Source organism: Carya illinoinensis, chromosome 13 (assembly GCF_018687715.1).
Source record: "Carya illinoinensis cultivar Pawnee chromosome 13, C.illinoinensisPawnee_v1, whole genome shotgun sequence".
Classification (NCBI taxonomy): domain Eukaryota; kingdom Viridiplantae; phylum Streptophyta; class Magnoliopsida; order Fagales; family Juglandaceae; genus Carya; species Carya illinoinensis.
The window spans coordinates 26,691,415-26,705,447 of NC_056764.1; the positions used below are offsets into that span (position 1 = coordinate 26,691,415).

The window sequence follows — 14,033 nt, forward strand, 5'->3', positions numbered from 1 at the left end:
GCTTTCAGTGGAGGTTCCACCGCCACCCGTGGTGGTTCCATTGTTTGCAAATTTTTACGAAAATTCTATTACCGTATTTTAAGATAGTGTCTTCTTTGTAAGACATGAGTGAAAACCAAGAAATTAGTCACAAAAATTAATTTTTTTCATTTTTATTTATCACTTTACACTGTTGTTATTGTTGTTATTATTCTGAGGTGTTTGTTAGAGAACTCTATCCCTTCTTTATGTATCATCTTTTTTATTTTTCTAATGAAGATGAGTTGCTTACTTAGATTAAAAAAAAAAAAAAAAATCCTTTCAACTATTCCGAGAAAATTAAAAAAGTAAAAATCTTTCGACAAACAAAATCCAAAAGGACGAACGTATCCCAGTTTCCAAACGCGTCCTATACACACGAAGGAAGATTCTTTTTTGCTTTCCTTTCTATTCCAATCGAAATCAAAAGCCGATTTCTCCCCGGGGAAAAAATTTCCCAATACAGACCCTTACTTTTCCCTGGAAAATTTGGTCCGATCCCCTTCGATTTGAAGTCCTTCTTTAATTCCCACCATATACGAAGCTTCTTCTGTGTATGTTAGAGATGCACCCCTCAGAATTTTAGGTTTTCATTTTAATTTTGATCTTTTGTTTTGGTTCTCTTTTAGCCGATATCGGTTTCTTCTATGAGATTTGTGGTTTTTGAAAGATGTATAGCAATTTTAAGGAGCAGGCGATTGAGTACGTAAAGCAGGCCGTGCAGGAAGACAATGCTGGGAACTACGCCAAGGCGTTCCCGCTGTACATGAACGCTCTGGAGTACTTCAAGACGCACCTCAAGTACGAGAAGAACCCCAAGATCAAGGAGGCCATCACGCAGAAGTTCACCGAGTACCTGCGCCGGGCCGAGGAGATCCGGGCCGTGCTTGACGACGGTGGGCCCGGTTCCGCCTCCAACGGCGGGGATGCTGCCGTGGCATCGAGGCCCAAGACCAAACCAAAGGATGGGGAAAGCGGTGGCGACGGAGGGGACCCAGAGCAGGCCAAGCTGAGAGCCGGTTTGAACTCAGCTATCGTGAGGGAGAAACCCAACATCAAGTGGAGCGATGTGGCGGGCCTGGAGAGCGCCAAGCAGGCGCTTCAGGAGGCTGTCATATTGCCCGTCAAGTTCCCACAATTCTTTACCGGTTAGTTTTAATGAAGTTGCTAGTTCTAATACTATTGCTTTCGGTCAAATTGGGTTTTTTTATTTGTTATATAATGTGTTATAATCTGTACCTATTTCTTATGTATATTTGCTACTGCCTAATTGTATTAGTGGCGTTATCTTTCCGTTTGCTATTGCTTCCGCTAAAGTTAAATTTTCGTTTTTGGGCGGCGACGCTGTCTTAGATTCTTAAAATCTCTTATTTTTTTTAGCTAATATAGGAATTTGAGCAACAGAGCAAGTTTTTCATATGCTGATAGACTCTAATCGGTAAATGAAGAAGCAGGAATTCCCGTTTGTTGTTGAATAACCATTCACATTACTGGCAAAGCTTTCGATTGGAGCGAGCATCAAGACTGTTCCAGCCTTTCCTTCTAAGGATGAAGAAACCTACATTATCACTGCTATAGATGTAGCTTAGTATTTCTTTTATGAGTAGCTGCATTTAAGTATCCAGTTTGAATGAGAAAAAGCTTTATCATGATCAACAACTTCCTGACTTGTTATTTGCTTTTAAGTGATGGGGAGATTTAGGTCAGTGACTTGCATTGCTAGTCTATTTTTATTTTTCATTTAATTGCTCCATCTCCTTAGGCAAGAGACGACCATGGAGGGCTTTTTTATTGTATGGACCACCTGGAACTGGAAAGTCATACTTGGCCAAGGCAGTTGCAACCGAAGCAGATTCTACCTTTTTCAGGTATAATATACGCCATCATACATTGAAGGATCTTAATCTGAATGTTCACTTGTCATGAATGTATGTAAGATACTCTCTAAGCTGCTTGAGTACCACGTGCATTTTCTCTGGGCTACATTGCATCTGCAATTAGCTGGTCATATCTTGCAGTTACAATATATTTTGATGACTGCTTGCAACTATGTTACATTTCTGCTACTTTCTGGTCTGATTCAATGAGTTACTCTTTTAATAGCTTCCTTGCTTGTTGAGACCATCAATTTACCAGAATTCAGGTTTCTTTCCTCTCTTTTGGTGGTCCTTGATGTTTTCCTTACTTAGTTTAAGAGGAGATTTAGGTATCTGTACCTTGATTTTGAGTTGCCTCGTGTCTTTTGATGTAATCTCAAACATAAGTTTGAGTTTCCTGAAGTTCTTGTCCCATTCTATCTATGATTTCCTTCATTTAATTACCATTCTAGAAATAAGCATATAAGCCTTTAAGAAGATGTTGTTCTCCACTCAAGATCATGGCCCTTCAGTCGGTGATGGCCAAGCCAGCAAAGGGCTCATTATGATTGTGTGAGTTCCTCAATGTTTAAGATTTTTTTAGTGGCTTGTGTCTTCATTTGTGGTAGATTTATACTCCCTTGAGGGAGTTATGCTCTGCAATTTGACAAAGAATATCAGCTTGAGGTTTTTAAGGTGAAGTGAGGATATCTTCTAACCTATCATACTAAGAGTTGAGATTGATTCATCGCTGGCTTTACAGTCCCCATTGGATTCTGAAGTTAGGCACCTTTCTTGTTTCAGCTGATGAACATTTTATGTCAACTATTGTATACTAGTTGAGCACCTAAGTGATGCATTGGAAAATTGTTATTTTTCGATTTCAAACTGTAATAAATTAGATGTAGAAGAAATAAGAAGATACATTATAGAGCAAATACAAAGGATTCAAGATTTTTAAATTTTGAAATTATCCAATTTTTATTGATATGACCTTTCAAATTATTTTAATCTTAAATGATAAAACTCATGGTCATTTAATGCAGGATTGGGGGATGCTGCTTGACAGCAGCAAAGCTCGTGCATAAAAGTTTATGTTATAGATATTAGTTTCTGTGTGCGCGTGGATGTGTGTATGTTGATTTGCAAGTATATATGTATATATTCATGCCCATATGTGCCTTCTTGTGCATATGTTTGTATGTTGCATTCTTCTTTGTAACGTTTTTAATGCAGGCATATCTTCCTTTTCCATACATTTATATGTTTTTTTGTATAATTTATAAAATAAGTTCAATAAGTTGGAATGTATTATTAATTGTTTTTACTTTTTTACCTGACAGTGTTTCTTCGTCAGACTTGGTTTCAAAGTGGATGGGTGAAAGTGAAAAGCTAGTTTCAAACCTTTTCCAAATGGCTCGTGACAGTGCACCATCCATCATCTTCATTGATGAAATAGACTCGTTAAGTGGTCAGCGTGGAGAAGGCAATGAGAGTGAAGCTTCTAGGCGTATTAAGACAGAAATTCTTGTGCAGATGCAGGTAATGTTTGTATGGCTGGAAGCACTTTAAATTTCCCTTTTTAAATTTATATTGGCTACTTTTTTCTGCGAATACTTTGCAGTGACATTTTAAAACTGTCAATATTTGACAGGTTAATATATTGTTATAGGGTCCATTTGAGGCAAGATGGCTGTAAAATGAACATCCAATTTTTCACAATGCCAATTTTTATCGATAAATTCTTATCTTTGCTTTTATCTTTAGCATGGTAAGGATGATTAGTAATGACTACAGTATTGTAGCATATAGATTAGGAAGCTTCAAATGAACTTGTACATGATATTCTTGATCTGTGCATGTTGGTTTTTCCCTTGTTCGTTTTTTGCTTCACCATCTGTTGTGCTTAGGGTAGTCACAAGTGAACCCTGGGCATAGATTTCGTTACCCAAACTTGAGCCTACAGTAGTTGTTTCATTCACTGAGCTTGAGATCACTTAGTTGGGCCTTCTTATTTAATGCTCATCTCATTTGCAATATATTTGAGTTCTAGCTTTTAATTTTTGTCTGCCTTATGCTCCTAGGTTGGAGTTGGGATTAGTTCCAAACTACAATGAGACCAAGTTTTTGTAAAGAGACCTGAACTGATGAAATTTTCATGGCAACCGAAGAGGAGGTTTGAGTCTAGGAGTGAGTAAAATGAACAATTAGGAGGCAATCGAGTGATGATAGGTTTCACCACCATGCTGCCTGCAGTTTATATATTGCCTCACAGGCTGATCTGAATACAATGGTGGGCACACTATGCGAATAGAAGTTTGTTAGTTGGTGTTGGCAACGGAGATGAAAATACCAGTGGTTCTTAGGCTTAAAAGCTCTCTTGCGTTACTTTTATTGTCCTTTGCGCTGTTAACCCCAACTCCCAATTCAGAAGGAATTGGTTCAAATAGATAGATGCAAGGTTGATGCCTTCTCATGAGTATGAGTTATTGAGTATGGATTGCGGTAAGATGGAAAGGTTTGTGTGAAATGGAGAAGGCCTCGTTTCTTTGCAGTTAGGAAATTTGTACTGTAGAAGTGCATCTTCTTAATATTCATGATTTTTCTTGGAAGAGATTCATCTTTGTATGGAGTATCAGCTCACAAGTTAAATATTACAATTTGGCCAGCTTGTCTTCTTAATTCACTTGTACTTTCAGATCTTTGTTTTTCTTATCAATCTCCGTTACTCTATCTTATATACATGCAAATGTAAAGCCTTCGTATTGAAGTTGGGCATCTTTAGTTAATGTTTGTCTTAAGGAAACCATTTTCCTATGATATTGGTTGGGGATTATGGCACTTCTTATTGAGGTTTTGCAAGGTGAGTGATCAATAGTTATTGTTGCCTTTACTTTGTTCTTTGAAGAGTTTGTCGCGCCTCTGAAGATTAGAATAAATCTTCCATCATAATTTCAATTTGATTAAATGTTTCAATTTGTTTGATTGTAACATTACCGGACCTTTTCTTGTTTACACGTTAGGGTGTAGGGCACAATGATGAGAAAGTTCTTGTTCTTGCAGCTACAAATACGCCCTATGCTCTAGACCAGGTAAAACATGGATTTTTACCGTTATCCTGTCTTCAATTAGCATAAATAATGTGTCGCTTGTGGCTAAGAAGTATTAATTTCAGGCCATCCGACGGCGTTTTGACAAGCGTATATACATTCCTCTGCCAGACTTGAAGGCGCGGCAGCACATATTCAAAGTAATGCAAACCATTCTTGATTTATTTGTATAATTATTTTAGGACAATAAGAGAAGAAAAGAGCATCTGGCTACATGAGCATCATTTTCATGTTGCAGAAAGCTTTATAATAATATTTATTTTTTGACTTTTACAAACTTAACAGGTGCATCTAGGAGATACCCCCCACAATTTAACTGAAAAAGATTTTGAAAATCTGGCTAGCAGGACAGAGGGTTTCTCAGGTTCAGATATATCTGTTTGTGTAAGTATGGTGCCATGATGAGATGCCTGATATTTAATATTTTATCAGTTTTCATTCTGCTGTTCATAATTGTATGAATGATGTGATGCTGGTTGGTTACAAATAGCTGGCTCTGATGTCCCCTGTATATATATAAATATATATATAGATAAATATATATCTTTGATTTCTGTAGGTTAAGGATGTCCTGTTTGAACCTGTTCGGAAAACACAAGATGCAATGTACTTTGTTAAGACTTCTGATGGTATGTGGATGCCATGTGGACCAAAGCAGCAAGGTGCTGTGCAAATTTCCATGCAGGAGCTGGCAGCGCAAGGACTCGCTTCACAGGTACTGCTTTTAGTTTTGATATGTTTAGCTGCTAGTGTTACCCTGTTCCTGCTGCCTGTTAATATTTTGGTCTTCTCTGTACCATTTGGTTTTATAGGATGACAATCACATTATAGATCACTTTTCAAAAACCAAATGGGTCCATCTAAAACTAATCATGAAAAAAAGGGGGAAAAAATGATTGAGCTGACTTCAAACTCTACTCAATTCATTGTGATGAAATGATTTACAATTCAAACTCATTGTTTGACACATTAATGAAATGAAGCAAATTCGTTTTGTACATCAATTTGTATTTGTTTCAAGTGGTTAAGGGCCTGTTTATTTCAATGTAAAACAAACTTTTTATGGAAATTTTTTTTCAGCAATTTATTTGACAGGAAAATAATTAGTTTTCTGGTATTTTGCAATCACTTGAAAGTGTTTTCCTAAAACTTACAATGGTAATTATGTCAATTAGTGTAGAGTACCTACGTAAATTAAGTCTAATTTGACACGTAACCATAAACCCTTTGGGTCTAAGGTTCAAACCATTGGGTGCAAGCAACATCTAGGGGGCATCGTACTGGGGGAGATTTCCCTTGAATTACCCAAGTGCACTCGTGAGAAACTCCTTATTGAGGGCTTGTTCACCGTCGGATTAGTTGAGACTTTGTTTTGGACACCTAGTGCCAATAAAATCGATACGTAACCTCAGCATAATCTAACAAATAAAGCTAACATAACATAATCATCTCAACAACAGTGAAAATACATTTCATGACTTCAGCATAATGTGACTATAATTTTAAAATTCAAAATGAAAGTTAAAATTAAAATCATTATAATAAATGTACCACCCAAAACCTAAGAAGAAAAATGAGTATTTTCATCATTTATTATAAAAATGTGAAAATGACATACCTTTTTTGATTTGTTAAAACAAATATTATAGCCATAATAATTGTGCAAATTGAAAAGGAAGACAGGTGCTACAGTGAGGTGACTTCAACTCAAGTTGAATCATAGTTTTTGCAATTATGGTTAAGTGCCCAAGAGTTAAATTGGTAGGTTTGATTCCTGCTGGATGCATGCTGTTTGGGTGGTCTTTCCCGATTATTATGAGAAAACAGAAGGGAAGGAAATTGGAGTTTTGAATAGTAGGAACTACTTTGTTCGTGAGTAATTAATGACTGTGACCATGCATGGTTCCAGCTGAATAGCCATGCACTAAATTAACATTGTGCACAAATAAGGATGATTGGGTAGCTTGAGTATATTTATCACACAAGTCAGAATGAATAGTGTTAGAAGAAAAGGAAAAAAAGGAAAACAAGGGTAATGAAACCTCTCCTTTATGCTAAATAAGTGCAATTGAAACATATTTATAAATGATGTGGGGCAACTGTTTGATCAAACTCTTAACAATCAATTTGTTAAGTAAACTCTAAACAAAACTTCCAAATCTTTCAAGGAATCCAAATTTGAAGAATTTGACTATCATGGGGCGTACTAGTTTAGTTGAAGTGCATGATTTTTTCAGTTTCGTTAATAAGCTTTCTTATTTGAGTATTATAAGATGCTCTCTACCCTTTGAGGTTTTTAAAAATGCTGCAAGTTGAGATCGCCATGCTATCTTAGACTTGATGGTTGCTCTAGCTTTCATAATTTTCCTGAAATCGAGTGTAAAATGGAATATTTAGGTCAATTATATCTAGCTAATACTGCAATAATCAATTTATCAAGTGGAGGGTTGGGGCTTTGAAATTTGATGATCTTTAATAAGGCACTTCTTGGGAAATGGTACGGTGATGCCATCAGAAAGGGGAATCTTTGTTGAGGGCTATTATTGAGTCCAAGTATGGGAGTTCTTGGGGTGTTGGTGTTCTAATGAAGTGAGGGTCATGCATGGTGTTGGTTTGTGGAAGAATATTAGAAATGGATGGGAGGTTTTTGCTTGTCATATTGGATTTGCAATTGGAAAGAGATCTTGGATCAGATTTTGGCATGATACTTGGGTTGGTGATTTTGCCCTCAAGATTGTGTTTCCTTCCCTTTTGTGGATTGCTCTTGATCAGGAACCTTCGGTGTTGGATCTTTTGGATAGCTCTAGTGGATTTTCATAGAGGAATATTCATTTTCTTAGAGCTCCCCAAGATTGGGAAATTGATAGTTATTTCCGACTTTCTTAGCTTGTCGTATGTGTCAAACATTGGTAGTATTGAGGCGGACAGGATGCTTTGGGTGAATACCAAGAATGGGAAGTTCACTGTGTGATCTTTATATATGGCTTTGTCATGTCAGAACCATACTCCATTTCCCTGGAAGTGCATTTGGAGATGTAAGGTGCCTCTTAAAATTGGTTGATTTGGTTGGACTGAATCTCTTTGGAAAATATTGACTATGGTCAACTTGAGAAAGTGTGGACTCATTGTGACGGATTGGTGCTACATTTGGAAGAAGAGTGGTATATCTGTAGATCTTCTATTACTTCATTGTGAGGTGGCGAGTGTTATGGGTTGAGATCTTTAACATGATCGAACTTCCATGAGTGATGCCTAGGAGGGTGGTGGACTTGTTTGCTTGTTGGGAAGGGCTTCTGGGCAATTCCCAAATTTTTGATATATGGAGAATGATTCCTTTATGTCTCATGTGGTGTATTTAGACTAAAAGGAATGGCTGGAGCTTTGAAGATAGGGAGTGCTCTCTGGATGAGCATAGAAGTTTCTTTTTCTACTTTATTTCTTTAGGCTTTTGCCAGTGTTTTCAATGAAGCCAGCTTTTATGACTTTTTTGTCACTTTCTAGCTCCTAAATTGTAATTTAGGTGCTCCCAATTGTATATTTCTTGTACTTGAGTCATGCCTACCTACTTTAACAATAAAACTTTATTTTACCCATAAAAAAATTAATTTACGAAACTCTGCTCTCACTACATTCGATGTCTCATCAATTCCACCACAACACACCCTTTTTATCCTCAAACCTTAAAACCCAACAAGCCAAACCTAGCAAGTAAACCATATTTTATGCGGTGCCCCTGACTTACCAGAATTTTAAATATAGATTCACCAAAATAAAAGCCTTTCAAAAGGTTATACAGTTATCCATGGAAATAAAGTAGAAGCCAAATTACATAGACAAAAAGGGAAATAAATCCCATAACCAACAAGTGACCCTAGGTCACTCCTCCGGCAGAGCCGATTCCTCAGGCTTAACGTCCTCCTCTGCATCAAAATTTATAATTCCATAAAACAGAATTGTAGGGTATGAATACCACGTGTGATTATGAGTCTCAGTAAATAACCAACCAAACAACCCAAGAGATAAAAATATATTTAAACAACCAACATGTATGCATGCACATGCTGAAACATGCATGAGACCAAACCATCATTTTACTCAAAAATGACTATTTCTAATGCACGCAAAAAATCTCATTTGGCCCAAAACAAGTCCATTAAAAGAAACCGCCATTTTTCCAGAAAGCGGCCCAAGTATAAATCTACCATTTTTTTAGAAAATGGTCCACATATTCATTTATCAAAATCCGCCATTTTCTAAAAAAATGGCCCACATATCCATTTATCAAAATCCGTCATTTTCTAAAAAAATGGCCCACATATCTAATTATCCTATATGCACCATGATCATTCATAGGGACCATCTGCTCACCCTGACTCCCTTCGTCACACCACGGGTAACAACCGTGCATGACTTCGTAATGAGCGATGCCCAGCTTCAGCTTCACGCCTAGTATGTTTGTGACATCTCGTCCAATCCCGTTATCGCCCAGCGATTACTCAGGGGACGTCACTCAGTTGTATCCGCTCTCGAGTGACCAGATGAGCTCCACCGAGATAATGCCCTATCTCGGCTTGGGGTCGTGATATGCACGCATCCAAAAATCATTTCTCAACATGAAAATCCAGTTTTCATTCATGTGACATGAAAATGCATGCAACAGTGTAATGAATGTCATGGCACAATATTCAACATATAAAGAATACCCAATTACAGCCCAACTCCACAAATATATCCATCCTCCAATCCGACCCAAAACCCACATCTGACAACAACCACAAAAAGCCTCCCAACACTTCTCGGACCTAAGGCCCGTCACAACCAAATAGACTGCAGAAAATATGTTAGTGTAAAAATATAAATTTTTTGAAAAATTACTTACAATGATGAAAAGCCAAAACTCTGGAAGATCAAAGTGTGCAAGCACCCGATTAATGCCAAGAGCGAACCTGAAATAAAATCACCAACAAGCACGATTTGAGATTGAAAATGAAACCTCAAAATCAAGGAAATTTGAGGTGAAATTATGAGGGAAAGACGGGCTGATTTATAAGATGAAATGAAGATGATAGTGGCTGGACAATGGCGTTCACGGCAAGTGAACACACAACCAAGCAAAACCAAATTGAAGCTCATAGGTTGGGGTTAAAACAGGGGCATAAGTTAGGCCAAAAACAGAGCCCGTGGGGGAGAAATGGAGGTGACGACAGATGGTGGTTCTCGCTGTGGGACACATGGCACGGAGGAGAAATGGTGGAGGGAGAGACGAGCAGAAGGGCTCACGGGTTTGCAGCTGGGAAATGCCAAAGAGGAGAACCAACAGAAAGAAGAAAGAAAAAGCAGAGGAAAGGAGGGGTGTGGCGCAGCTAGCAATGCGAGGCCAAGACCGGTGCCCACGGGGTGGTTCGGAGGTGTAAATGGGTGGCATCACGGCTGTGTAGCAGGGCAAAAACAGGATAAAAAAGCTACAAAGAGGGGAGAGGGAGTCATGGCTTCCGAAGGGAAAAAGAAGAGAAACAAACCAAAGGAAGAGGAAAACAAAAGTAGAGGAAGGAGATGGAGGCTACAGCAATGAGAAGCAGGGGAAAAAGAAAACTGAAAATGAAGAAGAAGAAAAAGTGGACGACATGTAGGAGAAGAAGAAGGAAAGAATGAAGCCCGAAGGGCTGGCCAAAATGGCACCGTATAGGGAAAGAAAAGGGCTAAAATGCAACAATGGGCTGGGCTTCACAAAGCTAAACGGGTTGAGCCCAATGCCGAAATAGACGCCCAAAACAAGCCCAGTCCGAAAAAGAAGAGGTCCAAAAAATAAAAAGGCACAATAACATAGATAAAAGACAAAATAAAAACACTAAAACTAAATATTAATAAAATAGAACAATAAAATAATTTAAACTAGAGAGCAATTTAAATAATAAACAATAATTAATATCAAGAAAAACATATTAAAATAAATTTCACAACTTAGTAATCATAAAATAATATAATGAATAAATTTAAAACAAGAGAACCAATAATAATAATAAATAAAATGATTATTTAATTAGAACATACGAAAATACGGGATATCACATTTTAGCTGAGATGATTGTAAGAGAAAACATAGAGGTCAAACCAAATATAGATATCATATTGAATTATACATAATAAGTTAATAGATTCAATCACAAAGAAACAAGTATGAATTTAGGATATAGAAGTCTCATTGCTAAATATAGATGTTATATTGAATTCACGTTTTCTGACTGTTTTAAAAAGTCAATTTTCTGATGCTTGTTAATTCGAACATAGAACTTGTCCCAAAAGTCTAATAACTTAGGAATTAGCCTCAATCTGCGAGTTGAATGTTACAAAACCGAACCCTTTGGGTCTTTGGGTTCTTGGTCCATCACTAGTCTCACTAAATAAACAAATTAAACAATCCCAAAGCAAAACTGATCTATAATTTCAACCCAAAATAATTAAAACTGAAACAAAATTGTCCAAAAGCGGTGATAAAGAAAGCATACTTCCTGATGAAGAGCACAAAAATCATGAAAACAAGAATAAACAACCATGGCTTTTGAATAACAGCCATTTACGAGGGTATGTTGAAGAGAGGGAGAGCACTGCTGACAGAGAGCACAAAAATCACTAAGCCAAACCATAAATTGCATATCCAGATGACATAAACATTAATGGTGAGAAAGGTTTGGGATTATTCAGCACCAAATGAGATGATGAGAAGTGGATGGTGAAGGAGAGGCGATGAGAGAGAGGGTTGAGATGGAGAGAGAGGAAGTAAAAGCTAGAGAGACACGGGAGAGACTGTAGGTCTATAGTGTTTTGTAAATCTTTGAGCCACTGGTAGTCTGTCTGAAACCATCGGGTCTGTTTTGAAAGTTGGTTTCAAAAATTTATAAGTTTTCCCTTGACTGAAATCATTTTCGATTGTCCAGGTTTTTCAAACCTTCCCAAACACCTGGAAATGGAAAAATATTTACAGAAACTGTTTTACTGTGAAACAAACAGATTTTAAATTGAATTGGAATTATGGATGTCGATTGTGAATTAAATCTGGATATTTTTTGGGCTTATATAGGAAGGCTCTTAAATGATTTGTAAATGAATTGTTAATAGAAAAAATATGATGAGTTTGGTCCTTTGTCAGCCAAATGACTTTTAAAGTAAGTTAGTCAACTAACCGCTAGGCATTCACTTAAGTGGAAACAGCCTTGGTCTTGGTTGTACACTCCCTCCAGGTTTAAGGTTCAAACCCTTGGGTAGAAACAGTTTATAGGGGCCATCGGATTGGGCGACTTCCCCATGAACACCCGATGTGCCCTTGCGGAAAACTTCTTACTATCCTATTCACCTTCGGGATGAGTCAGGACTTTGTTCTGGACACCTAGTGCCAATAGAAAAGAAGTTAGTCAAGAACTAATAGAAATGTTAAAATTATGAGATAAGACTCATTCTGAAAGCAGACTTTAATATGTTTATTAGAAACTTGAACCAAATGGTTGTTCTGATGGACTCCCTTGCAGATCCTTCCACCTCCTATCTCGAAAACAGATTTTGACAAGGTGCTTGCAAAACAGAAGCCTACAGTGAGTAAAGCCGACCTTGAGGTCCATGAGAGATTCACAAGGGAGTTTGGAGAGGAAGGTTGAAGAATTTGATAAAATCTCATGACATTGATACATGCTAGTGAGTACAGTGGTCTGATTTGTATTATATTTATCAGTGCTGGATCCAGTGAATTATATCCTTTCTATTCGGCTTCTTTACATGGGGGAAGGTGACCTGACTTCCCCCTTTTTCTGTATTCAGATGGAAATGCGGAGGTTTGATACTTATGAAATTGGTTGTCCCAAATTGTAAAGAACAATTTCAGAATGATGGCCCTAGAAAGCTTCAACATGAAGCAATATGTCATGCTTGTTGCCTATATATGTTGGTTGGTCCTCTGATATTTGCTCACTGATTTTCCAATTTACAAGTTTATCGATTCAGGTATAATTGTTATGGCTGCTGGAAAATTTTAATCAGTAGGATGGATGGAGGGGCCATATATGTGTGTGTGTCTGTGTGTATTATTTAATTATTATTATTACTACTTTTTTTTATCAATTTATATACACCATTCATGTAAAGGAAGTTCGAGTTCTTCGGAGTTTATATGTGATTATAATTTCTTAAGGAAGTTTAAAGTTTTGGTGGGGATGTTGTATTCAAAACTCAAGTAAAGGTGATGTATCATAATGAAAATTAAAGACTTGATGGAAAATCGGGCCAAGGTATAGAACTAGTAGAATGTTGCTTGAATTGAGCGTTGGTGCGTTATTACACCATACAGATTCATTCTCTTATGTGTGTGTGTGTGTGGGGTGTGCTGGTGTGCGGGCGCGCGTTTGTGCGCTGGTGTCCGGAATCAATATCCATTCATGAATCTGCCAACATCATTGAATTTAGTTCCTGTGTGCCTAGACATAAAACCACGAAGAATTCTCGAAGTCTTTTAGAATGGTTCTAGAATTGTATGAATTAGTGTTTCTTGTTATGCAGAGTATGCAAGTCTAATGAGTTGAAATCAGTATGTAATTACTTATTATAGTGTTCTTTAGCTCTGCAGTAGCAACTCAGTTAATTGTTTCTTTCCAAAACCTGCCTTAACCAAAATTACCTAAGCAAACTTCTGTTATCAATGGTATCAAAGCTTATTTAGATAATTTTATCGAGGTGTTAAAAGTATGATAAACTAAAAGAAAATAAAAGTGCAATTTATAGTGGTCGGAACGTGCAATTTATATATTTCTTAAAAAAATAAAAGAAAGAAGGAAAATGACAAACTAAGAAAGGTATTGATGCTAATGGCTCAAATTAAGCCTCGTGTAAAATTTGTAAACTAAAACTCTACGTGCAGTTAATTTTACGTATTTTTTTGTGCACTATTAATATTGGGTATTTTGCTCGTTTTGATTAGTCTCACGTGGGTGGAAAATGAAAGAGTAAAGACGCAAGGCCTATAAAAAGGAGTTTAGCCTTTTTGGTTAAGTACACAAGTCATATG

At 37.1% G+C, this 14,033-nt stretch overlaps 1 protein-coding gene across 1 annotated transcript; it reads left to right on the forward strand.

Annotated features, from left to right (window-relative positions):
- The first annotated feature begins 407 nt into the window (after positions 1 to 407).
- On the forward strand, positions 408 to 12,943 carry LOC122291705 (protein SUPPRESSOR OF K(+) TRANSPORT GROWTH DEFECT 1-like). Its single transcript, XM_043099593.1, has 8 exons — positions 408 to 1,166; positions 1,781 to 1,886; positions 3,218 to 3,416; positions 4,898 to 4,966; positions 5,050 to 5,124; positions 5,270 to 5,368; positions 5,544 to 5,699; positions 12,508 to 12,943. The coding sequence occupies exons 1-8, from the start codon at positions 689 to 691 to the stop codon at positions 12,631 to 12,633; spliced, it is 1,308 nt and encodes a 435-aa protein (XP_042955527.1). The 5' UTR covers positions 408 to 688; the 3' UTR covers positions 12,634 to 12,943.
- The last annotated feature ends 1,090 nt before the right edge of the window (positions 12,944 to 14,033 follow it).